Source organism: Ascaphus truei, chromosome 2 (assembly GCF_040206685.1).
Source record: "Ascaphus truei isolate aAscTru1 chromosome 2, aAscTru1.hap1, whole genome shotgun sequence".
Lineage (NCBI taxonomy): Eukaryota > Metazoa > Chordata > Amphibia > Anura > Ascaphidae > Ascaphus > Ascaphus truei.
In genome coordinates this window covers 194,503,389-194,530,839 of record NC_134484.1, presented here as the reverse complement: position 1 = coordinate 194,530,839, position 27,451 = coordinate 194,503,389, and the positions used below count along the sequence as shown (strand labels likewise).

At 41.3% G+C, this 27,451-nt stretch overlaps 1 protein-coding gene across 3 annotated transcripts in view; it reads right to left on the bottom strand.

The window, feature by feature from the left end:
• Positions 1-3,307: 3,307 nt before the first annotated feature.
• Positions 3,308-27,451, bottom strand: part of RIPK1 (receptor interacting serine/threonine kinase 1) — a 60,703-nt gene continuing 36,559 nt past the window's right edge. For all 3 annotated transcript variants that reach the window (XM_075585752.1, XM_075585751.1, XM_075585753.1), the window contains exons 7-12: positions 25,687-25,763; positions 18,668-18,758; positions 16,845-17,492; positions 14,173-14,238; positions 7,861-8,019; positions 3,308-7,484 (exon numbers count right to left, since the gene is read on the bottom strand). In XM_075585752.1, coding sequence (XP_075441867.1) covers positions 7,198-7,484; positions 7,861-8,019; positions 14,173-14,238; positions 16,845-17,492; positions 18,668-18,758; positions 25,687-25,763 — 1,328 coding nt within the window. In that variant the 3' untranslated portion in view covers positions 3,308-7,197. The remainder of the gene's footprint in view (positions 7,485-7,860; positions 8,020-14,172; positions 14,239-16,844; positions 17,493-18,667; positions 18,759-25,686; positions 25,764-27,451) is intronic.

Genomic DNA, 27,451 nt, shown 5'->3' with positions numbered 1-27,451 from the left:
ATGCCAAAATATGTTGTAGTCCTTATTACAATAATGGTTACTTCCTCCCTCTTTTATATCCCGTGTGCTACTGTATGTTAATGACTGTGGCCTAGACAGGTTTATGATCAGCTATACAACACTCCGGACGTCACTACTGAACAAGACAGACTCTACATAGCTTTGGGTTGCTTACTGTTGTAGGCTGAAACAGGCTTTATTTGGTCTACTTGACTGCTAATTGAGCATCTGACATTGCAATGCACACAAGATCTTTCAATAAAAATACTTTATTTATAATAGAAATATTATATAATATAATATAATCATGTACCATCTGTATATTAACTTGTAAATATTATCTTTTATTACAACGCACGATGAATTTTTGGAGGCAGCTTCCCAGATGTCTTTCCAGGTATCAAGATCTATACAGACGTTAAGATCTTTTTCCCAGGATACCATATATTTATCGGGGGTTTGATTGCTCTTGATAGAGGATAGACTTTGATAAATTCTGGAGATGATGCCCTTTGTGTGGGGCGGGTGTAAACACCAATCCTCAAACAGAGTTAAAGTATGGGGTTGGCTTGATTTATAGGCTGATTGGATATGTCTAACCTGGAGAAATCTGAAAAAATCGGAAGAGGGGATATCATGATTCGTTTGCAGAGAAGCGAATGGGGGGACATTCCCTTGAACGAGAATATCTTTGACTCTCGTGAGTCCTTTTTGAACCCAGGTATGGGAGAGCGGGTTTTCTGTGTAAAAAGGAAGAGAGGGGTCCGAGAATAGGGGTTGCATGAGGGAAGGGGTACCGATTAATTGAAACTTGGATTTGAGGGAGTCCCAGATATTACAGGCAAAGGATATCACCGGGTTCTTGAAACTCTTGGTGGTCTAGACTTTTTGTTGAGCCAGAGAAGATTTTTTATTCTGCATGGGGAGCAAATCAAATCCTCTATCTCGACTCACCTCCTTTTGGTTGGGTTTGAATGCCAGCTTACAAGTTGCCCTAATTGAGCTGCTCTATAGTAGTTTTGTAAATTTGGAAAAGCTAAGCCTCCTTCTGATTTGGACTTATAAAGAATATCTTTGCGAACTCTAGGTCGCCTGTTTTGCCAGACAAACTTCAAAATTTTCTTCTGAATATTATTTAAATCTTTCTGACAGATTTTAACCGGGAGAGTTTGAAAGCGATAGGAGTCTAGGTAAAATATTCATTTTAATAGTAGTTATTCTCCCAAACCAAGATATTAAATATGGGTTCCAAGTGGCTAAGTCCTTGACTATCTGGTCAAAGGGTTTAAAATTTGCGTTGTATAAAGTTGAATAATTTTTTGTTAGTTGAACCCCTAGATATTTAATATGGTTCGCGTTCCATTTGAAGTCAAAATTTAGTTGTAGTAATTTTACTATTTCTTTGGGGAGATTTAAACTGAGGGCCATGGATTTGGAATGATTAATTTTATAACCTGAAAGTGAGCCGAATTCTGATAGAACCTGAAAGAGGTTAGGGAGGGATGTGAGAGGTTTTGAAAGCGTCAATAGTATATCGTCCGCAAAAAGAGCTATTTTGAATTCTTCCTGGCCAACAGAAATACCCGCAATATTGGGGTTCATCCTTATTTGGCATGCTAATGGCTCTACGGCTAAGGCAAACAACAAAGGTGAGAGCGGACACCCCTGCCTAGTTCCATTTAATATTGGGAAGGGGTCAGACAAAGAGCTGTTCGTCCTCACAGTGGCCGTTGGTGTGGAGTATAGAGTGTTTATACTATTTAAAATTTTGGCTGTGAATCCCATCTGCGAAAGCGTAGCTGACATAAACTGCCAATCTAATCGATCGAACGCTTTTTCTGCGTCTCAAGAGAGTAATAGAGATGGGCACTTTGTAAGGTTTGCTACGTGTATTAGATTCACTGTCCTCCTTGTGTTGTCAAGGGCATGTCTGCCCAGCACAAACCCGACCTGGTCCGGATGAATCAATTTAGGGAGGATACTATTTAATCTGTTGGCCAGGATCTTTGCGTATAGTTTTAGGTCTGTATTTAACAGCGAAATAGGTCTGCAGTTAGAACACAACAGAGGATCATTCCCCTCTTTAGGGATTACCACCATGGTAGCTTGGAGCATGTCTCTAGGAGGGGGAAGGCCTAGTTGCATCTCATTGAATACTTTGGTAAGAAATGGGAGGAGAGTTGTGGAATATTTCTTGTAATAAAGATTAGAAAATCCATCCGGACCAGGGGCCTTCCCAATTTTCAGGGATTTTATTGCTTCCATAATTTCCAGGGGCTCTATAATTTTTTCAAGGTTTGTGATGTCATTTGGGTCTAGAGTGGGGAGTCGGCATTTTGCTAGGTAATTCCGGATCTTTATTGCTCTTTTCTCTTTAGCCGAGTCTCCCACTGGGCCTGGTAGATTGTAAAGGGATGTGTAGTAGTCCCTAAATGCATCACTTATAATTTCGGGGTTGTGGGATACTGAGCCATTTTTAGTGTGGATGTTATGAATTTTAGCCTTAGCTTGTTTTTGCTTTAATGTGCGTGCCAGCATTCTATCTGCATTGTTACTTTTTTAATAGTATTTCTGTTGAGTCCATCTTATAGCTCTTTCTGTGTTTGACACTACCAAAAGGTTTAGTTCGCCCCTCACTGAGATTATTTGCCTGTAATTTTTCCGGAAGGGGTTTGACTTGTGAATAAGTTCTAATTCTCATTTTTGTGTTAGTGTTTCAATTTGGTTTTTTTTCCCCCCACTATGCTGGCGTGGTTGTGGCGAAGTGGGGAATATTCTGCATATATTCTGGTCATGTCCCAAAATTCAAACAACATGGACAGAAGTGTTCACCTTAATACACAAGATCCTAGAAATCACTGTCCCACATGACCCAGTATATATATTGTTAGGCAAGCCAATAGCCAAAATTCCCCGAAAAAAAGCTAGGGTACTAGCCCAAATGTTAAATGCTACACGGTGTAAAATTGCCAAAAATTGGAAACAACCTGCCCCCCATCCTTAAACCAAATAAACAATAAAATCTGTCATATAGTTTATATGGAAAAACTCTCAGCCTATCTGAACGGTTCTACCTCGCGATTTTCTGAGATTTGGGCCCCCTGGTTTCGCCATGCAGTATATCCCCATATATAGATTAGAATATTCGGAACAGAGTGATACATGTGGTAACTAAATTGTTGTGTACAATGCTATATTTTTACAAATGCTTCCCCTCCACCACCTTCCCACTCCCCCTTTTTTATCTGTTATATGTTTTGTTAATTCTTATTTTGTATGAAAAAACGCTCAATAAAAATTCAAGTAATAAAAAAAAAAATACTTTATTTAGAAACATTATTGCTTTTTTTTAATGGCATTTAAGTATTACAGCAGTTTGGTTATGATCAGGTGGCCCATTCCATGATTCCTCCAAGAGAAAGCCCTGCAATGTGTTCCAGGTTCCGTATGGCAGACAGCAGGTCAATGGTCAACATGAAACCAGGCTCCATGAAACAGCAATGACACATTCCCCCTTAACAATGAAAGTTTTAGGTGCTTAGGACTATAGTATGTGCACTCAAAGTAATGAACAGCATTCTAGGAGTAAAGGCAATTACACTATGAACAATGACGGTGAGTTTGAAGCAGGGGAGTCGGGTTAAATTCCCAGTGTCCTCTCCTTGTGACTTTGGGCAAGTCATTTGATTTCTAATTAATCGCAAAAAAAAATAAAAAAATAGACTGCAAGATCTAGGAGGCAGGAACTCGTGTCTACAAAAAAAAGTATTTGTACAGGGCTGCATACACGGTCAGTGCTATGGGATGGAAACAATTATTATTCACATTTGATTCTTGGTACATAAGTGAAACACACACTATCCCATTGACAAACTTCTATTCCAGGTCCCAGTTACAAAATATAAAAAAAAATCACCCTACTTTATAAAGTAATAAGAATGACGCAGAACAATTTTTGGATCACAAAAAATAAGCCTTTAAAAAAACCTACATGTTACCTCGTAGATTTTTGTTTATAGGTTAATAGTCATATATTTGGCTCAGAAACGCTTTACCTGAGGAAGGAACGTTGTTTTTTCATTTTTTTTTTTTTTTTACAAAAGCCATTTCTTAAACAAGATGCCATGCTACTGTGCCGAAGACTAAACTAGTGAGGCATTTAATCATGATGTGATATTGGTGCATTGTTAATGAGTAATTTTGTATTACATCTATATTGTATAGAAATAGGAAGCTACAGTTCTGAACATGGTTATTATTATAGTTTTGTAACTATAGATGCAATAGTAAATGTAAACTTTAGCCATCATTAAGTATTTAGGTTTTCAAGCTGTTTCAAAAACGGACAAGAACAAGCTCTGCAGTATTGCACTTGTGATCAGAGCACATAATTGAATTAAAACGTAAAAGCTTTATTAGGAACATAATTAAGAAATATATGGTGAAAAGAAACTAAAAGTGCCTTTAACGAACACATTACATATATACAAAAGTTAAAAACTAGTCAGAAGAGGGTCCGATATATCAAGGTAAATAAGTTAACAGGGACATCATGGCTCGTGGGCAAAAGACGCTCTGACGCTTTTTCACCTGTGACACACAGTTAACCCAATCTACCCCAACCTATACTGGAGGTATTTATTGCTGAGGTCAGCCTTCTAATATAACCTTATTGTCTCTTATCAATATTGTATGGGGAGACAAAGACTTATGTTACTAATTAACATCTAGCTGTTGTGGGACTATTTACAGGTCTGCAGGTAAGAGACTAAAGTCCTTGTCCACACTAATTAAACACCCCTTTTCCTAGGTGATTTGTATATTCGAGGCTCCATAGGGCTATCCTATAATGATGCACTCAGCTGTCACTTACCACAGTGAACTTCAATATTATTTTGCCCACGAGTCATGATCACCCCTAGGTTAACTTACTTACCTTGATATATCGGGTATACTTCCCACTAGTTTTTAACCTTTGTGTATATCTGAATTGTTAAAGGCACTTTTCATTCCATTTCACCATATATTTCTTAATTATGTTCCTATTAAAGCTCTATGTTTTAATTAAATTATACACCTTGATCAAAAGTGCAATACTGCAGAGCTTGTTCGTCCCTGTTTTTGATTACTAAGTATTCTGCATGTACCTTGATCCACTTTACTCTAATTTAGGCTGAGCAGGCGGTGATCTTTGTATTAGTTATTTTTCAATCAGTTTCCTAAGAACTTTAATGAACTTAAGAAGAAGAGGGTTCTCTGAGATCAGATCATAGAAATATGAATTTCCTGTGGAAAAAAAAGCCATGAAAAACATGGACTTAGGCCCTTATTATATAACGTGACTTCAATGGGCTTTCTGTGCAATAGATTGGAGTTATCCCACTTTATAAAATAAGGACCGTAATCCATTAAAATGTAACACACTTAAAATACATTTTCTTCTACTGTATATGCTCACATTGCACCATGGGGTGTATAAAAATAGCTCACATACTTCATTCAAAAATACAGGGCCTCATGCAGAGAGCAGCGAATTTTAAAATTGGAGAGTTTAATAAAAAGTAGCTTTTTTGGAGAGTTTTATTCTCCATATGCAGAAATGTGCGAATTCTGCAATGTTTGTCATTAATGCGTGTGGCGAGTTAGAATTGGAGAGATGCGCGCTGTAGAAATGTGTTAAAAAAAAATCGCGCATTTTTTTTCCCTTTCCTATAGGCGGCGAGCTCCATGTAATTGCCAACTTTTCTTGGCGAGGCAAATACTAGCAAATCGCGCCATTTTCTTGGCGCGAACAGCTGCTAGATGCCGTTCGCGGCTCTCTGCATTAGAAGAGTTTTAAAACTGGCGAGATGTAGGTTCTCGCCAGCCGCGCGGCGAGATTTTGAAAACGAAAAAAATAAATGGCGCGTTTTCCGTAACTCGCCATTTTCGTGCGCGAATTTCCCCAAAAAATGGCGAGATTTGAAATAGCGCTGCTCTCTGCATGAGGCCCACAGTATGGTAAAATATGTTTCATATATGTATGCTGAGTTTGAGAGTGTGAAAGCTAAAAGTGCTTTGCAAAATTTGAATTTTGCTTCACAAAAATGTTGGCCTTGTTGGAGCTTGCAATGAGCCAACATTTTTGTCTTAACCGTGAAACACTCATCGAAAATAATTCCTTAAGGTTTTGTAAATGTATAACACTGCGCTCAGGGTAAAATGATCACCTAATGTAAAACAGGTAAACCACGCCTACTAGTACTAACTCATTGGAAGATTTAAGTTTAGCACCATATGGCATATTTGTACTGTACGAACATAGAGTAAAAAGTAAATTCAGTCAGTAACAGAGACAAAGCTCATATTCCTGCATGTTTAGCTTGGTGCATACGTGGTATATGTTTGGTGTCCGCTTTCAGTATTGGGTTTGGCCTGGAATTGTGTCATTCCCACCCCTGTACAATGGTGTGAGTGGAGAGGACTAGAGGGAAACTGGTTGATGAAGATAATGATTCACATCTCATGCCTACCATAGCACGGAGCTAATGTGGCATACACCACTGAAATCCACGTTCCCATTCAACACTGAAGATTTGAGCTATCATGATTTTGGTGCATGGCGTAAAAACATAAATTTGTGGTTACTCGAGCCAAGATTTTCACAAAATCAGCTCAAACTAAAAGCCACTGAAAAAAACAGATTCCATCCAAGAACTCCTCAGTGATCCAATAGTATACTGATAGGAGGGTTTCCGTTATGTGATCTGAGCAGAAGTGGGAAACGGAAATGGCTGCGACCCAACATATTTTGTAGCAACCAGTAAGAGAGACGATCTGAGTATTACATTTAAGGCACGGACATCTTTTCCCCCTATGTAAATGTGCACAGTAAGTGGTAAATTTAAGAGCTACCAGCCAAGAAGAAGTACAGTTTGTAGATGTCCATTTAGACCTGGAGCTACTTGTCTTTCCTAGTGAAGTTTTTGCTAACCACATCCCTATATAATGCATTTTGTGATATACTGAATAAGGTGCTTTCCTGAGCTCCACTAAGAGACACGATGGCCCAAAGTATCAATCTTTGATTTAGTGGCCAGAGTAAGCATTAGAAAGTCACTGATTTAATAGGCTGTATCCGAGTCTTCACAGAGCATTCCACTTGTTTATAAGTAAATCAGTTTTCAAGTAAATCTTCCCATATGCTTCTTAGACAACCTAATAAATGCCACTCAGAGCGATGATGTCATCAAGAAGATCCATTTTCCCCAAACCATAGAGTACTCTGGCTACCTTCCCCACTGTGGCACTCTTGGAGTCTTTCATATGCCATTGACGCAGCATTTGATACACTTTTTCTTTCAGTCCATCCCTGTCATAGTCATGGTCAATTTCTTCAATTTCTGGTTCGCGAAAGCCAAGGTTGCGAGCAAATTTTTTCCAATCTTTTGATAAACTATCCCTTAGGAGTTTCAGGTGTTGTTCACCAACCACAGTGGTGCAATCTGAAACAAAGACAGAAAAAGAACATAAGAAAGAATGTCTAAATCGAGCATAATAAACAAGCTACAGCCTCATATTGTCTTGCATGACATAAAAATACATTTGTAAACAATCATGTAGTAACAGCATCATTATTGCCTGATGTAATATGAGGCATTTTAATACTACAGTAAAATGTTAAAATATTTGTCAAGTTGTTATAACTTTTGGTCTGATTAAAGAGATGTTTGTTCAGGTACAAGAGCGTCAGAGAGAAGTTTCCTGAGGCAGAGGTGCTCAACTCCAGTCTTTAAGCCCCCCAACAGGTCAGGTTTTCAGGTGGTTCAATCGGAGGCTCCCAACCTAAAATAACACCCATATTTCATTACTAAAACATACCAAATACACCACGTTCTTCATAGTATGAATAGTCTGGTCTTTCCATCCTTCTAGCTTCGCTGCTCTTCTCTGCGCTCATTTCTCTGGTAATGCTCATAAAATTGTGATTTCCAATCTGAATACCTTTACTATTCGATATACTGAGGTTTAGAGCTTTCTCTAAGGAAAGACAAACAGATAGGGAAAGTAATGTTAAGATTTTTAGTGCATCTGCTTTTTTTTATACAAGACACGCAAACTTAAAACAAAAATCATTGATATCAGGCACTTTTAGTCCTTCCTATGGAAGCAGAGTACAGTGTGTAAGGAGACATATTATAATCAACCCTCTTAAACAAACTTGTAGGAGCAAATAAGATTGTGCATGAGTGCACATAGTCTCATTATTCCACTTGAAGAGTGTGAAGCAAATAAATATTACAGGCATACCCCGCATTAACATACGCAATGGGACCGGAGCATGTATGTAAAGCGAAAATGTACTTAAAGTGAAGCACTACCTTTTTCCCACTTATCGATGCATGTACTGTACTGCAATCGTCATATACGTGCATAACTGATGTAAATAACGCATGTGTAACAGGCTCTATAGTCTCCCCGCTTGCGCACAGCTTCGGTACAGGCAGGGAGCCGGTAATGCTGTTCAGGACGTGCTGACAGGGGCATGCGCGAGCTGCCGTTTGCCTATTGGGCGATATGTTCTTACTCGCGAGTGTACTTAAAGTGAGTGTCCTTAAACCGGGGTATGCCTGTAGTGACCAACCCGACAGTAATTAATGTCCACACTTCTTACTCTCTAACCTCAAACTCTGATCGAGAAAGCAGCCAAGGCTAAGGTATGAAAGTAGTGGATCATTTAGCCACAGTGTAAGAGCAGAGCAGGCAAGCACAAAACTATTTCTTGTGCTTTTAGTGTCATTCAACTGGATGAAGCTGACCTATTTACCAGCACTGGGAAGTAGCTTCACTGTTCATTAAAAAAAGGACCATGGGCCCCTTTTGCAATATGTCGTTCATTTAAATGGAGCTAATCTCTTCTCCAGCATAGGCTTCCAAACATTGAAGTTTTAGTTGAGAACTAACAAATAGAAACACATTGATGTTTAGATTCCCAGGCTCTTATTAATTAAATTACCCGTGCTGCAGAGCGCAACAAGACCAAGGACACTTTGGTCCCTATTTGACAAGTGGTGCTAAACCATAAGGAACCATAACTGGCACTGCTGTCCAATGGGATAGCACCCCTTAGTAAATATGGGCCTTGGAATGATTGTAATGATTGATTAATAATTAAAATAGTTTGTCCAATTAAAGACATATATCAAAATTCAGTTGAAAAGAAAATTAAAGATCCCCTGTGAATAGGATCATATTGGACTATTTGGGAATAAAATACAGTAAACAAAATGTGTTTCTGCTTCAAAACAATTCAATGGCAGTATGACCCCGTGTTAGCTCTACAGAACAGTAGGTAACATTTGTGCTATATATTTGTATAGTAGCAACTACAGTATGTACGTAGAGCTTTCTAGAGGAATCATAAAAGACATAATACATGGATGTATAATACAAAATAACACTATTTGAATATGGAAATAAAGAATACAAGTGCATAGATTACGAGGCACGGTCAAAAGTGAGAGAGGCTGGGCACATTTTCATTTTTCTTATAGCTGCACAACGACAACATTTAATATAATGTAAAGAATAACATAAGAAGAATCCTGGTCGTCCTAATAAATTAGAGATAAATGATAGACTAGTAGAACTGAAACAGGACTTTTAATTATCATGCAATGTATCAGTAGTGACACTTGAAATGGTTACAAGCCGTAGAGGGTGGGACTGTGTCCACTTCAAGGAAATACTGTAGGACACAGAACAGAAAGACTGGAGGAAACATAATGGACAATATAATAACCTTTGAAAGGCATTTACAAACTCTACTAGGAAACAATCCATTAAGGGTACTTTTGAAATACTCCAGTTAACTTTGTAAAAGGTTATGTATGATTTTATCAACATAGACATTGTAGAAAGAAAAATATCCTTTTGGTTGCACTGTAGATAATCTTCCGGATTATAGAAAATGTGAGAAAATAAATAGAGGAGAGGCAGCAGTCTATCCCAGATAAGTGTAACACACACAATGCGGTGCAGGCCATCCGGATTCATATCAAACAGCACACAGTGGTGCAAAAAGTTACCTTTATTCTAGAAAAGGAAATTGGCGTTTCAGGCCCGTACACGGCCTTTCATCAGGTAAGTGTGACAAACAAGTGTCAAGCAGTGTACTTTATATACCGCTCAACCAGTCCCCGGATCTATAGGAAGTGACATCTTCGGACTGGAAATTGCAGCTGCGTCAAGTTGCTAAAGAACCAAACCCGCACAGCAAAAATTCTGTGTCCAGACGGATATGGATATAATTTGTTTTAAATATGCGGAGATAAACATCACAAAGTTCCAGCTTGCAAACAACTACCCAAATTTCTACTCATACTATTACTCTCTTTAGCAGGTGATATTGAACCTAACCCAGATCCTCCCATTTCAACTATGTCCCATACCCCTGAGAATTCCACCGTTAAATTCCAAAAAGGGCTATCTGTCGCCCATATAAATATCCGGAGCCTGCTGCCCAAACTGGACGAACTAAGGGCATGGTGCCTTATGCAAAAACCCAAAGCCATCGTTCTTACAGAAATATGGCTAACCCCTAAAACCCCCGATGCAAATATCGCCATTCAGGGATACTCCATTTCTAGGAGAGATAGGTCAAAGAGAGGAGGAGGTGTGTTATTTTATAGTGCAGACACCTTACAATTTACACTGTTAAATTGCCCCCCAAGCCCACCCTCTTTTGAAATTCTAGTTGGCAAAATCTGAATCCCCTTTTCTAAGCCCATCTTGCTTGCTGGCATCTAAAGCCCCTCTACAATCCCTGACTGATATCACCCAGTTTCTTGGCTCCATTTCCTCTCTGAATGAGAAGATTGAGCTACTAGTTCTTGGGGATTTCAAATACAATTGGCTTGACCCTAAAAACCACAAAATCCAGATACAAATCAAATCGCTTAACCTATCGCAACTCATTTCCCAACCCACATGGACAAACCTGAAATCGCACAACCATTCCTTGCTAGACTGGATTCTCTCCTCAAACCCCAGCAGAATCCAATCCTCTGGCATCCTTCCTGATATTTTCAGTGACCATGCAATAGTGTACTGTGTAAGGAAAATTAAACCACCCCATTCAAGCCCTAAAGTTCTCCTCACTAGAACATTTAGAAACTTTAACCCACAACAGTTTCTGGATGACCTTACCAACTGCACATGGCACAGAATCAATTTAATTCCCGACTCTGATTCTGCGCTCGACTATTTCCAATCAGAGTTCTTAAAACTCTGCGATACCCATGCTCCACTACGCAAAATAAGGGTACGGGGGACCCACCTTCCATGGGTTACAACTGACCTTATAGTACTCTACCAGTTCAGGGATACCTTGTGGAAAAGCTACAAAGTAACTGGCACTACCAAGGATCTCAATCAATACAGATGCCTGCGGAACATGTGCACAAGGCAAACAAGGCACGCAAAAGCACAATATTACTCTGACAATCTCCTCCAAAATACATCAAACCCAGCTAACTTCTGGAAGGTTATCTACAATATATTCCAGCCTCCTAACCATCAACAACCAAGTAACATCACTAAGGGGGATATTACTCTGACAAACCCCACTGACATTGCAAATGCATTCAATGATTACTTTGTGGGGTATGCCACTAACATATTAGCAAAACGCAGCCCAAACCACAAACCTGAATCTCATCCTGGGTGTACCTACATAGCCCCACCCCCTCCCAACACTGCCCACAATTTTCAATTTGGCCCAGTATCCGAAGGAGATTACACAAGCGCTCCTCAAATTAAAACTAAGCAGCAATGTAGACCTGACTTACTACAATCTAGGTTCCTACGACTTGGTGCCCCAGCCATTGCCAAACCAATTGCTTCCATAGTCAACTCTATCCTGTCTGCAGGCCATATCCCTAAGACCTGGAATACTGCCAGAGTTGTCCCAATCTTCAAAAGTGGGCACAAAAACACTGTCTCAAACTACAGGCCAATCTCACTTCTCCCAATTCTATCCAAAGTCACGGAAAAATGTGTCCACTCCCAATTAAGCGATTACTATACCAAGACAAATTTCCCTAGACAATTCTAATCTGGCTTTCACCCCAAACACTCCACCGTAACTACCCTGCTAAAAGTTTGCAATGAAATCCAGTGTGGAATGGAATGGGAACAACTCACTGGTGCAGTATTCCTAGATTTTGCAAAGGCTTTTGATACTGTTGATTATGCTATCCTGCTTAACAAACTCCAGAGCTCTGGAATAGGGAAGCATGCTTTAAACTGGTTTCAGTCCTACCTATCAGGTAGATCCCAACATGTGTCCATCTCAGGCTCTAACTCCAACTCCCTGGATATCACCTGTGGTGTCCCGCAAGGCTCTGTTCTGGGGCCCCTACTCTTCTCAGTGTTCATTAATGATCTCCCCACAGCTTGTCAGGAAGCCTCAATACACATGTATGTAAATGACACAATCCTATATGCACACAGCCATAGCTTCTCTGACCTTCAACACATACTTCAGTCTGACTTTTGAGACTTGAAAACTGGATTTCCCAAAACAAACTGTTTTTGAACACTGACAAGACTGTAACAATGGTATTTGGGACCAAGACTACATTTTTAAAGCTTCCAGCGACTGAGCTCCAGATTAGAACCAACGCTAACACCACCCTAACCCGTCACTAGTTTTAAATACCTGGGCATATGGTTTGACTCCACTTAACATTCGGAATGCACATTGATACCCTGACAACCAAGACCCATGCCAAACTAGGGGTACTTTACAGGAACAAATCCTCCCTAAGTCTCCTGGTCAGAAAGCGTATCGCACAGCAGATGCTAATGCCAATTATTGACTATGAAGACATAGTATATGGCTCGGCACCTCAAACACACCTTGGCAAACTTGACACCCTCTACAATTCAATTTGTCGTTTTGTTCTCCAATGCAACTATAACACACATCACTGCGAAATGCTCAAAGAACTAGATTGGTCATCACTAGAGTCTAGGCGCAAAGTTCACCTTTCCTGTCTTGCCTTAAAATTCTTTATGGGCAAGCTACCCAGCTACCTGAACAAGCTCCTCACCCCTACCACATACAGCACTTATCATCTGAGATCAGACTCCAAAAGACTTCATGGTCCCAAGGCTCAACAAAGTATCCGGACGTTCCTCCTCTTACCGTTCACCCCAAAACTGGGACAACCTACCAGAGACTCTCACATCCACCACCAGTTTAAATTCTTTTAAATCTAAGGCTGTCACACATTTTAATCTGGTCTGTAACTGTTTCATACGCCCATAATATATATTATCTTTAACTGTGCATGCAATGTCTTGTATATAATGTATACCCTGTTCATTTATGTAACTGTATTTGTAACCATGTATTATTTGTCTTAACTCTGTGCCCAGGACATACTTGAAAACGAGAGGTAACTCTCAATGTATTACTTCCTGGTAAAATATTTTATAAATAAATAAATATGTATATACATTTTATTGTTCTATAAAACATATTTCTATGTCTCTACTAAATAGAGTCTAAATGACTCTTTTATACAGGCATGTAGGATCTTCTGTTTACATTTATCCCTCCACTTGTGTTCTCCAAGTTTTATTTGAGGGTGCCGTCTGGATACGGGATTTTTGCAGGGGACATTTGGTTCATTAGCAACTTCTGCAATTTCTGGCCCGATGAAGTCGCTTCCTGTAGATCCGGGGATAAAACATAGATTGCGGCACTCGCAGCCAAAATAGCTGGCCTGGGTGCACCTGGAACTGAATTGGAGTGTCAAAAAGTAGAAAGAAATTCAGACACTCGCATGGTTAAAAAGAAAATGCAAAATAGTAATCTATGTATTGTGTGAGTATCCGGTGTGTGCTTCTCTGTATGGTGCGTGTATCTGGTGTACACATCTGTGAATGGAGAGTGTATTTGGTGTGCGCCTCTGTGTGTATATGGTGTGTGAGATGCCCGGTTCTTGGGCCAGTTTGTTGGGCTTGCCCCATGGGCTAACATTTGCCAGTCAGCCCCCGATTTCCACACAATGTGGGGAAAACATTTGTACTCAACTGTAATGTGTCAGTTTTGGAGTAATCAACTTTTGATATTGATACCAAGGGTTGAATGTGTGAGGGTATTTGGCCTATTATGGCTCTTACCTGAAGTATTTGGGTGTGGATTGTATCCAAAGTTTCCCGTCTGAAAAATATTGGGATTCATTTCACCTAAATCACAAAAAGAGACAATGCTAAATAAGCACAAGATTTGCTGTAATGTATAAGAGAAAGAAAGTAGGGATGTGAAAAGCTTTAACATTGTTCTACCCAACGTCAGAGGGAAATTAAGTTATAATTAATAGTGTAAAACCTCACACTTTGGGTGGGACTGTTCTACGGACACCGGGTGTTTAGGTGCCAAGGGCACCCTCAGTACTTTTGGGGTCACCACACCGGGGTGTTGGGTATTGTGCTGTGTATTGCATTATGATATTGTATTGTGGGTGTGTTTATTGTTATAGTGTGTTATAATAAAGAAGTTATATTATATTCAGTGTATAGTGGTTATTGAGTCCTATGTGGGACCATGTTGCTCTGCTGGGATCCCTCATAGGTGGAGGAGCTGCACAGAATGGAAAGAGAGAGGTCAACCCAGGCTCCCAGTAGCAGAGGCTTAGGCCTCCTGCGCGCCAACAGGTACACTAGCACGCGTAGTTACCTGAGTCATAGGAAAAGGGGGCTATACATGTATAGTAAAATAGAGGTATCATTTTCTGAACATGTTTCCCCTCTCGTTTTTCCTGCCGTTTCACTTTCTGGAGATGATGTATCAAGGCAAATTTGGAGCAAAATCGATATAAAGTGTGTCCTTTTCATCTTGCGTGTCAATGCATCAATTTCTTTGCTCCAAGTTGGAGCAATGTTATCTCCCCCATTTTGTACAGTAGTAGGAGATTGCAACGTGTCAAATAATCTTTTAGCAGAGCAATTGGGAACACTTTTACTTATGTAAATTTTGGATGATCTTACCCAAAATGCTAAAAAATGTAAACCTAGATTAAAAATACTAAAATCTTGAACCCATTCTTTCAAAGAACAATAATATCAAGGTAGATTAGGGTGGAAACAGATATTTGTCCATCAAGTTCAACTGTAATTTGGCAAGATAACCTAATTTATATAGTTTTATTAATCCATCAGAAGGCAAACAACAATCCCAGTGTAACATGTCCATATTATTTATCATGCTTCCTTTCACTAATGGCAATGAGATCTCTGAATCAACATCCTTCCTATGTTTTGTATATTTGGTTTATGCCTTCCTTTCTAAAAATGTGTCCAACCTTTTCTGAAATATATCTACTGTATCTGCCATTAGTCTCCATGGGTAGTTAATTTCACATTTTGACTTCCCTGTAAAGTACACCTTTCCTTTGCTTCTGGTGAAATGTCCTTTCCTCCAATCTCAAGGGATGACCCTGGGTCATTTGTACTGTAATAGGGATGAGAAGTTCTTAGTTCCAGAATGTATTTTTTGCCGAGTGTATTCCATTAACAGGTTCTTTCCTCCCTGACCGTCCAATCCAATCCTCCTGATATACATGATCCCAGACCAATCCCTAGGCGGCAAGCAAGTAAGCACCTCCTAGAGGCAACCATGTCACTAGGGGCGACGGCGAGAGAGGAGGACCGCGGGAGCGGAGCAGCCGAGCAGGGTGGTGGCAGAGGAGGACGGTGGTGGGAGAAAAGGACGGAGGACCACCAGTCCGGTGAGTGGAGCATGGCGGCAGAGGAGTTGGATGTCCCGGCGAGAGCGAAGCAGGGCAGAAGAGGATGGCCGGGGAGGAGCGAGCCCCAGCGGTTTGACCCGGAAGTCTTCACTGACTTCCGGTGCCTGCAGCTGCTACAGCTCGCTCCTCCCTAGCTGTCCTCCTCCTCGCTCTGACAGCCGCCCTGCTTCACTCCCATCGTCCAACTCCCCCTTTTCCACTGCCCTGCTCCACTCACATGGTCCTCCATCCTCTTCTCCCGCTGCCCTCTCCTGCCACCGACCTGCTCCACTCCTGGCCGCGGTCTTCCTCCACCAAAGTTAGTTAAGCAGCGCCGCAGCAGCATTGTTAAGGGGGTGAAAGGAGGAGATGAGGAGAGGGGTGCGCGCACTGCAGCTTCCTATTGGCCCACGTGACCAGTACCTGAGAATGACATACCTGCACCCCCTATGGAGGTATGTATCTCAGGAATCACGGAACCAGAGCAGAAATTAATGCGGTTCAGCTCCGTAGACCCCCTGCTTCCTACCTAGGGGGAGAAAAACTTTGTGGGAATTTTGTTTTGTTTTGCGGGGGGAACGGGACAAGCGGCTTTAAGTGTGCTTGCCTAAGGGCTGGACATACCCTAGGGATGGGCCTGATCACAATTATAATTCAAAAGCACGCTAGCAGCCAATGAGTGCCCCACCTCTCTGAATACGAACCTATTTTAGGACAAGTGGTACACCTCTCATATACACTAGCTAAAGATTTGGGTACCATAAAAAATGAATGCAAGAAGAGGTGCTGGTGGAAGTAGTGATTTAATTTACACTTGCATGATTAAATAAGTGTAATCTGCCCCTTATTGGATAAGAATGTGCCCTGGGCACAGGGATCCAGAATAGCACAAGAAATCATATTAAACAATAGGGTATCTGCTACAGTTAATTTCACGGAAAGGGACAGACATGAGACGCGGAGATAAAATACAAAATGGTATAATAAAACTATGTATTAAAGCACATTCCTAATAGCCTGCGATGTGCATGGACAGAAGACATTCCTCGATATAAAGCCACTCACCTCTTACATGCCCTCCATCTCTTGGAAATACATATTTCGGTTGTTGTAGATATGGATCTGCGATTCCTGATTCAGGTACTGGAATTTTATAAGGATCAGGCACTGGAAAATTGGTGGGTGCAGGCCAAAAGGCACGGGGAGCATGAGGAATTGATGCAGAGCCAGGTATACTCCTCAGGCCATTCCACATCTCAGGTGCTGCGTGCGAACTGAAGGTACTACCCTGATGTCCAGGGTGTTGGTGGTAATCCTCCTGTCTGAAATCTGAGCCATGAATACTCGGACTGGGCATGACGTTTCCATAGTTGTAAGATGCTGCCGTTTCAGCTGGTTTATTAAATGCACCTATGGGGGGACTATTGCTTAATTCACGATTCATTGGAGGAACTGGGTTCATCTCGGAGGCTTCATTGAACACCCTCCTGCTTCTCATTTCTGCTGCATTGGGAGTCTGAGAGTAAGGTACGCTTGCCATGTTGTCAATACGGCTGCCACTTTCATGATACTTGTACTCTTCCATCAATTTTCTCTCCAAGCTCTCATCGGCTTCACACTCTATGGGCTCATTAGAAGCAGGATAAAACAAGAATTCATCGCCAGAGTTTCTGGTCAGCGGGCCCTGGGAACTGTGCAGTGACTGCGGCTGATCTACACAAGGACACATTAAAGTATGCTTAGTCTTCCCCTTGTCAGGTTACATATTACCTACATTACACATAACCAAGTTCGAAAACAGATCACTTGCAATATTAATGGAATGGAATGAGGGCAAGGGTTCAGAAGAAATAAAAAAAATCATGTAGTGGTTAAGATATATGTTTAATGGGGGAGGAACAGGTGGTATACAAACAACACAGATCCATGTTGCACAACAGCAATGGAAAAAATAAATATATAGAGGATACTTACACCAGCCCCCAATCTCAGATAGGGAAGGCCCTCTCAGCTAGGGAAGGCCCTCTCAGCTAGGGAAGGCCCTCTCAGCTAGGGAAGGCCCTCTCAGCTAGGGAAGGCCCTCTACATTCCAGGACAAAAAGGAAGAGTAGAGGCTCCACAGATTTTGAACATTCAAATTTTTATTGAAGCCAAAAATATTCCAGCGTTTCGGCTGTCTAAGCAGCCTTTGTCAAGGAATGGCAAAAATGGCAAATGTCGAAACGTTGGAATATTGTTGGCTTCAATAAATATTTGAATTTGCTTAATCCGTGGAGCCTCTACTCTTCCTTTTGTGGAGGAACAGGTGGTGTCATAAAGCAATAGATTAACACGGACAGAACATGTCACATCCTTTTATCATTGTGCAAACCGTGACCCTGTCACTCTGTTTTATGTAATGCTTTGCTTTTTGTTACATGCATTTTAGTTTTTGATGACATGATTCAAGGGATTTTGTATCTCAAATCAAAATGGAAAAACATACAGTATCTTCTAGATTTGCAAGAAAATAATATTTATATCTACAATAATACTACAGCTCAACCCTGTTATAACACGATCCGTTACAACGTGAATCTGCTTATAACGCGATGCAAGCGTGGCTCCCAATTTTCGTACTTATGAATACTTTACAACACGATTATTGGTATCTTAAATACGTTATTGTATAATGCATACAATTGTACATTATTTCTAACACAATCCGCTTATAGCGCGATGTGATTCTTTGGACCTCAAGCACAGTTTTATAACGGGGTCGAACTGTACCTCATCAACTTTATTGGCACAGTTTACTCATGGTCTGTGATGGCGGCCAACAGTATTATTCAACCCGACTTAAAAACATTGCCAGCCCCTCCATCAGGGAAGGTGTTAACATAAGTTACCTCGTGGCTGGATACTTGGAGGTTCTGCTCCACAATCCAGTTGTAAGGACTCCATTCGTTCAACAAATCCTTTTGGTTTCGGAAACTCACTCTGAAATATATAATATACACAGCTTCCTCTTGAAATAGATAATAGAAAATAATTGGAACAAATTCCACAAATCCCACTTACAGGCTTTTATTCTTCTATTTTTAAAGTTGACATTAACATTATACAGTATATTCAAATTATTTCAATCTGGAACTTCATGGCAAGTTCAAGTTTTCTGTTTAAACCCATGCGACATTTAAATGCAGATCTTCATCTTTTACCTACAGATGTACATTTGCCATGTTTTTGCTAGATACCAAGTTAATGAAAAAATAAATAATTCAATTGTTATTAAATAATTATTATGAATTACTTTTGGGAAAAATCAATAACATGTGTAGTTAATGTGCAGATGACTAGTGCTTATTACCCATAAAAAGGCACATATTCCACACTTTTTGGGGATTGTATATGGGAAAAGTATGAAATCTATTTCATTTACACTAGGTCTTTGCATCCAGGATAGCAATGGTTTGTGTCAGATATTGGTTGTATAGCTTATAGCAGCCTGTGTGTAATGCACCTCTTGCCTCTAGAAACTATGGGCATGTCTGTCTTTTCATGTCTCCTTCATTCCACACACTGGCTTACACCTGACTCCTTTTAATGTATCCAGTTTTCGAGTCTCACCACTCCACTTGAAGATTCACTATATAGAACACAGTCTAGTTTATCTCAACCCCATATAAGCTTTATTTGGTATAAATGTGCTTCTTTCCTACTTTGTGGGGAAACACTTGTGGGGTTTGAAAGCTCTGTACATGTTACTGCATTTCATCTATAAAGAACTCTTGTTGATCCATTAAAATGGTGGTGGGTTATGGGGTTAGAGCTTGCAGGGATTGTGTGTTCATTAATTTTTTATTTTCAACTGATATCAGTAGTTTGGAGGCTGGTGGACCCTCCTCCCTGGGTTTAAGCTCACCCCACCCCACTTAAGCAGCAGGTTATTCCATGTACTTGTGTAGAACAGGCCCGCAGAGGCCATTCTCCATCCACTTCAGGAGGTAAATGAGAATTTTCACAGGTAGTGTTAGGACCTTCATACTAGTTATGCCGTGTAGGGGCTGCAGGTTTATAACACTTTGGCTAAAGCGTTTAACTAAATGACCCTTATTTAGGAGATTACTAACATTGAAGTATTTAACTATGCATCTTATCACATTAGATGTAGCATTGGGTATTTTTGTCTTTTGTTGTATACATTTGGCCACGCTCAGTAGCACTCGTTTTGACACAAATATATATGCACGATATGGTGGGTGCTGGGGTTAGAGCATGCAGGGATTGTGTGTTCATTAAAATGAATCACTAGGAAAACACTATATTTAATACTGCGTTGTGGGATGAGAAGAGTAAACCCAATAGGATAACGATTCATAACAAGGACTGAAACACATGCAACATTTGGCATTTGACATTTGGATTTTGGCATCAAATCGTCCTAATACTGTGAAATTTCAGTTCAAAACGGTAATGTGTGGCCAATTTATTTCGCACACTATTGTGTAGTACTGTATTATAGGAGCCTATAAATAAAAAAAGTTGTGGTAGTGTGTCGGCTTCCCCTCTGCTGCTAGACCAATCACCGGCGTTCCGAATAGCCATCCTGCATTCGGAGGCTATTTAAAGTGCATACCAAGCAGGGTTTTAAACATACACCTTGATAAAGCGCATTTGGAGCGTGAAACATGTCGGTGTGCGCATTTTGTATGTCCATGAGACGCTAATAAGATTAACAAGTGAAGGTGATCAAGTAAAGCGCAAAAAACAAAGAGTGATCACTATTCTTAAAGTGAATATTAAACACTGTAAAATACAGTAATAAAGTGAAAAAATATGAAATAATTAATATCAGTGCAAATACAAATATAAAGTTGTAACTTCCTGCTCAAACCCTCTGGTGGGGCCGGTTTTCACAGGTCCCAAAACGTAGGAATATATTCTCACAATCCAGGGGGAGCATACTGTACATGGAAAAGACAACAGCACAAAACAATATAAGTGCAGGTGTAGTGCAAAGGTGAGTAAATGTCAGTCTTTATCTTGGGTCTATATCCAGCCAACTCACAAGATGTAAGCTGTTTTCAGGCAATATCAAAAGCTGTCGCAGTCTGCTGCCTGTATATCAGGTAGAGCTGTATCACCACCCAGAGAGTTTAGGAGAGACGAACCTCAGCAGTAAAAGACAACAAATAGCTCCATACCACAGATCAATTGAGTAAAAAAAGGTTTATATTCAAAAAGTATAAAAAAAAAAACGCACTTACAAAAATGCTATATAATAAGGGCACATAACACTAACGGAGAAGCCACACAGTATACTCGCTCACCACACCGCCTCCGCTGGAACTCCGATCATTCACAGGAAAGCCCTCTGGGGTCGTTAATCAACCAGCTAGTGGTATCTGCTGCCTCCGCTCCGTCGTGTCCACGAGGTAGTGACGTTACCTCCGATCCGGCTTTCGTGGTGTGTGGGCAGTTTGGCGCCGCGTCTCCTACGTGCTCAGTGCAGTGCTGTGTAAAGGGGGGTACTCCCACTCAACGCGTTTCGCCCAATCAGATCACGGCTTCACCATCAGGAGTGTACCTCCCCCACCTATCCAGTTGGTTTATATACCCAATGCAATTCTAATCTCATTAAAATATACTAATGATCTGTGCTAATTGATTTTAAGGAAACATATACACAAATACAGAGTTGGTAATAAAATATGGAGTGATTAACACAATGTAGCTATTCACAGGAAATATCAGTAACATGATTCATACAGCATATTGAGAATAAACTTCACTTGTTTTAATGTTAAAAATTAGCTCTAAATAAAAACTAAAAAAAAAGGACTCATGGGAGATAGATATATCCCTCTCTGAAGTAGTTAACCTCTTACTTGTCTAACAGTTCACTCTCACTTTGCCCATTTATTCCATCAGGTGGTCTTTTATTTGAGGTAGTTCTTTTTGGATGCTATGTATAATGTCTGTCTACAATAATAATAATGTCTACACTGTCACTGTGGCTTAGTGTAGTCAGTTGCACTTCTCCTGGTGTTACATTGTCGCCTTTGCTATATTTTAGACCAGGCCTGCACAACTCGTAAAGCGAGAAGGGCTGCACTGCTCCAAGGATAAAAAATTTGGGCCGCACGGGTAAAATCATCATCATCATCATCATCATCTTTCCTCCAGCACCTCTCATCATCATCATCCTCATATATCTCCCCCAGCACCCCTCATCATCATACTCATATCTCCCCCAGAACCCCTCACTATCAACCTTTGCGATACTCCCCATCTATCTCTCATACCCCATCTCTCCCCTTCACCCACACACATAATACTCCCTCTCCACATCAAACACACAATACCCCCCTGCACCTCACATCCTTCTCCCCCGTGCACTTCACATCATATCACTCTCCCCCCTGCACCTCACATCACTCTCCCCCTGCACCTCCCATCATTCTCACCCCTGCACCTCCAATCACCCCCCCTGCACCTCCAATGACCCCCCCTTCACCGCCAATCACCCCCCCTTCACCTCCAATCACCACACATCACCCCACTGCACCTCACATCACCCCGGCACCTCACATCACCCCACTGCACCTCACATCACCCCGGCACCTCACATCACCCCGGCACCTCACCCCCTGCACCTCACATCACCCCTCCTGCACATCACCTCCCCTGCACATCACCCCCCCCCCTTCACCTCACCTCAACCCCCTGCACCTCACATCACCCTCTGCACATATCCACGTTGGGAGCAGGGGGGGGGGGCGGCCGCAGAAGAGCTCAGCTGGCTGTGACTTCGCCCTCCGTCCCACATTGCGAGCGGGGGGGGGGGGAGGAGGGTGGAGAAAGGAGGGAGCAGGGAGGGGGGGAGCGGGCCCTGCGCATGCGCGCCGGGATTGCGGGGAATCGCCGCCATTTTTTTTAAACTTTATTTTTTTATTTATTTATTAAACTGGTGCCCGGCCGGACTCATCGCGGGCCGCACAGAGAGGCCAGACGGGCCGCATGTTGTGCAGGCCTGTTTTAGACCATGCAATGCTCTTTTTTGATGTTGCATTTTGGATTCATGACTCATTATCTGCGTTAAACACCTTTTTATTTACATAAGGGCCATAGCCAGTCATTAATTATTTTTTTTGTAAACAAGCATCTCTTTTTGCAATGAGTATCACATTTTGCAATGAATATCATGTTTCAAATGAGTATTATTATAGCCTGCTCTCTATTTAGAGCTAATTTGCATATCATTATTATTGTTCATCTGATTCTTCTCCGTTATGCCCCCTCAATTATGGGATTATTGATTGGTATTATAGTGTCTATATTATGGCCACAGCCTGTCATCATTTTTTGTAAATAAGCATTTTTTTGCAATCAGTATTAGATTTTACAATGAGTATCATTTTTTAAATAAGCATTCTTTTTGCAATTATTATAGCTTGCTTTTTATTTAGAGCTAATTTGTATATCACTATTACTATTCATTTGATTCCTCCCAGTTATGCCCCTTTGTTATATGGGTCATATCCTTAGCTACTTGTGGATAGTTTCTCATTAATCCAATATATGTTAAGATGATTACTTGTTTAACATTAAAACGAGTGAAGTTTATTCTCAATATGATATTACTTCTGAATAGCTACATTGTGTTAATCACTCCATATTTTGTTACCAACTCTGTATTTGTGTACATGTTTCCTTAAAATCAATTAGCACAGATCATTAGTATATTTTAATGAGATTAGAATTGCATTGGGTATATAAACCAACTGGATAGGTGGAGGAGGTACACTCCTGATGAAGCCGTAATCTGATTGGGCGAAATGCGTTGAGTGGGAGTACCCCCCTTACTATTGAGCACACAGCACTGCACTGAGCACATAGGAGACGCGGCGCCAAACAGCCCGCACACCACGGAAGCCGGATCGGAGGTGACGTCACTACCTCGGGGGCGCGACGGAGCGGAGGCAGCAGATACCACTAGCTGGTTCATTACCGACCCAAGAGGGCTTTCCTGTGAATGATCGGACGTCCAGCGGAGGCGGGGTGGTGAGCGAGTATACTGTGTGGCTTCTCGTTAGTGTTATGTGCCCTTATTATATCGCATTTTTGTAAGTCCGTTTTTTTATACTTTTTTAATATAAACATATTTACTTAATTCATCTGTGGTATGGAGCTATTTGTTGTGTTTTACTGCTGAGGTTCGTCTCTCCTGAACTCTCTGGGTGGTGAAACAGCTCTACCTGATATACAGGCAGCAGACTGCGACAGCTTTTGATATTGCCTGAAAACAGCTTACATTTTGTAAGTAGGCTGGATATAGACCCAAGATAAAGACTGAAATGTACCCGCCTTTGCACTACACCTGCACTTAGATTGTTTTTGTGTTGTTGTCTTCCTTTCCATGTATGCTCCCCCTGGATTGTGAGAATAAACATTATTTTATGGGGCACCTTGTGACATCTGCCTTGATTAGTGCTCCGTTCCATCATCTTTTGTACTGGACCTACATCACGTATTGCACATGGGGGACTGGCGGGATCTAATGAAGGACAGCAGGCATGCCTGGAGGAATTTATAGGGACTGGCATTGGGCTTATATGCTATAGTCCCTTATATTGCCTTAGGCCGCACCTATTGTACCGGCGACGCGATCGATGACGTCACCGTCGCCATTGCGAAAGTTGTAAGCAGATTTGGAGACGTCGCTGGCTACAACGGGAGTGACGTCAGCAAGGGGGAAGGCAGAGGGGCTGTGTGATTGGCTTATAGGCAGTCACATGGGGAGACTGTCTCTGCAAAATCAAATTCTAGTGACTACAATGATTTTGGTAGCGCCGTTGTGTCCACTATAAGCACACATGACGGTATCAATACAATTGTTTTAAAGCGACATTGCGTCGCCGGCACTATGAGCGCCTATAGCCATTGTTGTGAGTACTAGGCGAAGGATTCTATCACTTTCTGAGGACTGCTTCCAAAGCCTACTCAAATCCCATTAAAAGCAGTCCCATTTGGCAATTATTATGCTGCATCATTGTGCTTAGGAGGGTCTGATCAGCTGAGCACCATTACCTGGACTACAGCTGAGACTATAAAGAAGCCCAGTTTCTGCTGACAGTCGACGCACAGGTAACAAAATTGGCCTGAAAGTTGGCTATTGCCTGGCACAACGATCATGCACTGTCTTGAAATCAAACCAAAATCTAAATATTGAATATCACCTCAACGCTCACATTATTGCAACTTGAAAAGAAGTATGATTAACATAATATCACAAACTGCAAAACACTTCCATGTAACACTGACAATCTCAGTCGCAACAAACTGTCCGAAAGTTGAAAAAACACACACACACACACACAACACACACAAAAAAACCCACATACAACTAATTCTCAACAAGAACGTGATGCATGAACAATTGTACTGATATTGTGGAAAACCAAATCAAAAACGTATTGTGCAGTAAGTAATTATCACTGCCACCTAGATGTCAAAGTAAAGCAACAGGTTGTTGTATAGTGTTTGTTATCGTGGTCACCAATTTATTTATTTTATATATTTAATTTCTCTGAAATGGTTCAAGCAAACTGTCTGAAAATTTAGTACAAGCTGTAAAATAATACTTGTAATATTTTGTATCATGAATCTAGTCTTTGAGACGTAGTTTTTTTTTTTTTAGCAATTACAAAAAAAAAAATGATTTGCGAGACAGAAAGTACCCCTCGCATTTTCAACAGAATCGGCCACGGCGTTTGGCCTGTGCAGAGAGAACACAAACAAAGTCTAGTTATTGTCTTCACTTTGCTCGCTCCTTCAGCAGCCTATGCCCAATATAGATTGCATTTTGTACACTAGAACATGTTTTAAACTTAGATAAACCAGATGGTCAATCAGGTTAACTTACTTTAATTTTAACCACATCTTCATCAACATGCTTCTCTTGGTTGCCGGTATAAAATGGCCTGAATTTCTGATCACATTCTGAAAGACAAGAGGCACACCAGATATTTCCCATGCAACATAGAACCATTTTAGAGAAAATACAAAAAAAACAGCGCACAACGCTAATAGTGTAAAAAGTTCAAATATAATGACTAACACAATAAAGTAAGTATTCTGCGTACATCAAGAAATATTTAAAACAGCATGTCGGGGAATGTGTTACCCATGCACCAACCGCAGGAACAGACGTCACTGGCAGGATCTCATCCGATGCTTCATAAGCTCTTTTATCCCAGTATCGTCACACTGGTAAGTTGGTAGCTTATAAGCCAGTCCTATTGTCCAGGTAAATTCTGGTGCAGGTATAACAGTCCCAAATTGGTAATAAAGCTCCTTGTTTGTGGCGAGAGGTTTAGTCACGGAGAGGATGTATTGGCGGTGATGCAGTGCATGTCCGCGTCCCGCTGCTTCTCCATCTGCCTTTCGATGACGTCACCCGGCTGCACCGTGGGGGACTATAGGCTCGACCTCTCACCAGACACAGTTTGAACAAGCAGCATTGCAATGGTGTAGACTTGATCGAATCACTCAAATCTTGGCACTTATCCAACGCGTTTCGAAACTGGCACGTTTCTTCATGTTCTTCTAACATTATTGTGTTGATCATTATATTTGAACTTTTTACACTATGAGCGTTGTGCGCTGTTTTTTTGTATTTTCTCTGTTCTAGCCCTGGGGGTGTCTGAGCCACCCCTCTCCCCACGGCTGCAGACGCTCTCCTGTATCATACAGAGATTCACGTAGTATTTTATGCACCCTTGCACCCACCTATACACCTCACTTGGTTGTTTTTTGGTTGGTTAGATTTAGAGGTAGATGGTAGTAGCGCACTTTCCCTTCACCGTGTCTCCTGTATAGAACTATTTTAACTTGCTCCTGAGGCCATATATTATTTTTTTATAAACAAAGGTTCATCTATTCCAGTGGTCCTCAGGCCAGGTATTAAGGTTATTACTGCTTCAGCACAGGTGGCTCAATCAAAGTGACAGACACTCAGGGCTGCCGACAGGGGGGGGGGTTTAGAGCCAGGAAAAATGTCCTGGGGGCCCCGGCCAGTGCTGGAAGTAGGGCCTGGCCAGAGGTCAGGCCCAACTTTTGCGTTTGGCTGCTGGGCTCCGATTGCCGCAGGACCCCGACTCTCCCCAGCTGCTTTGGGCCTCTCTCCCACCGGAAGCTGGGCCTGACTTCACTGACTGTCACTGGCAGGAGAGGGGGGTCAGCGTGGCAGAGAGGCAGAGAGGCCAGCAGCAGCTATGGAGAGCTGAGATCACCCCCATGTTAAGTGTGTGCGTATGTATGTATGTATGTATGTATGTATGTAACTCGATATCTCAATAGATCTATATATATAGCGCCGCGTAACGTTACCGTGGCAATGTAGCGTCAAATGATGCCGCACGGCCATTTTGAATAGTGCTGCAGGAGAAAATCATGATTTTAAAGCCAACAAGACAGCAGAAGGCTGGCAGACTCTGTCAGAACCCTGCCGCAGGTAAGTGTTGTGGGGAGGAGGGGGGGGCAATTACTTTTTTTTGTCACTTTTTTTACCCACCATAACTTAACTAAGTATGGTAAAACCTATCCCTTCCTTATTTTTTTGCATAGCCAGTATAACCAACCTCACACTGATGAGACCCATTAAGGTCGAAACAGCTGTCTGTGGGTGG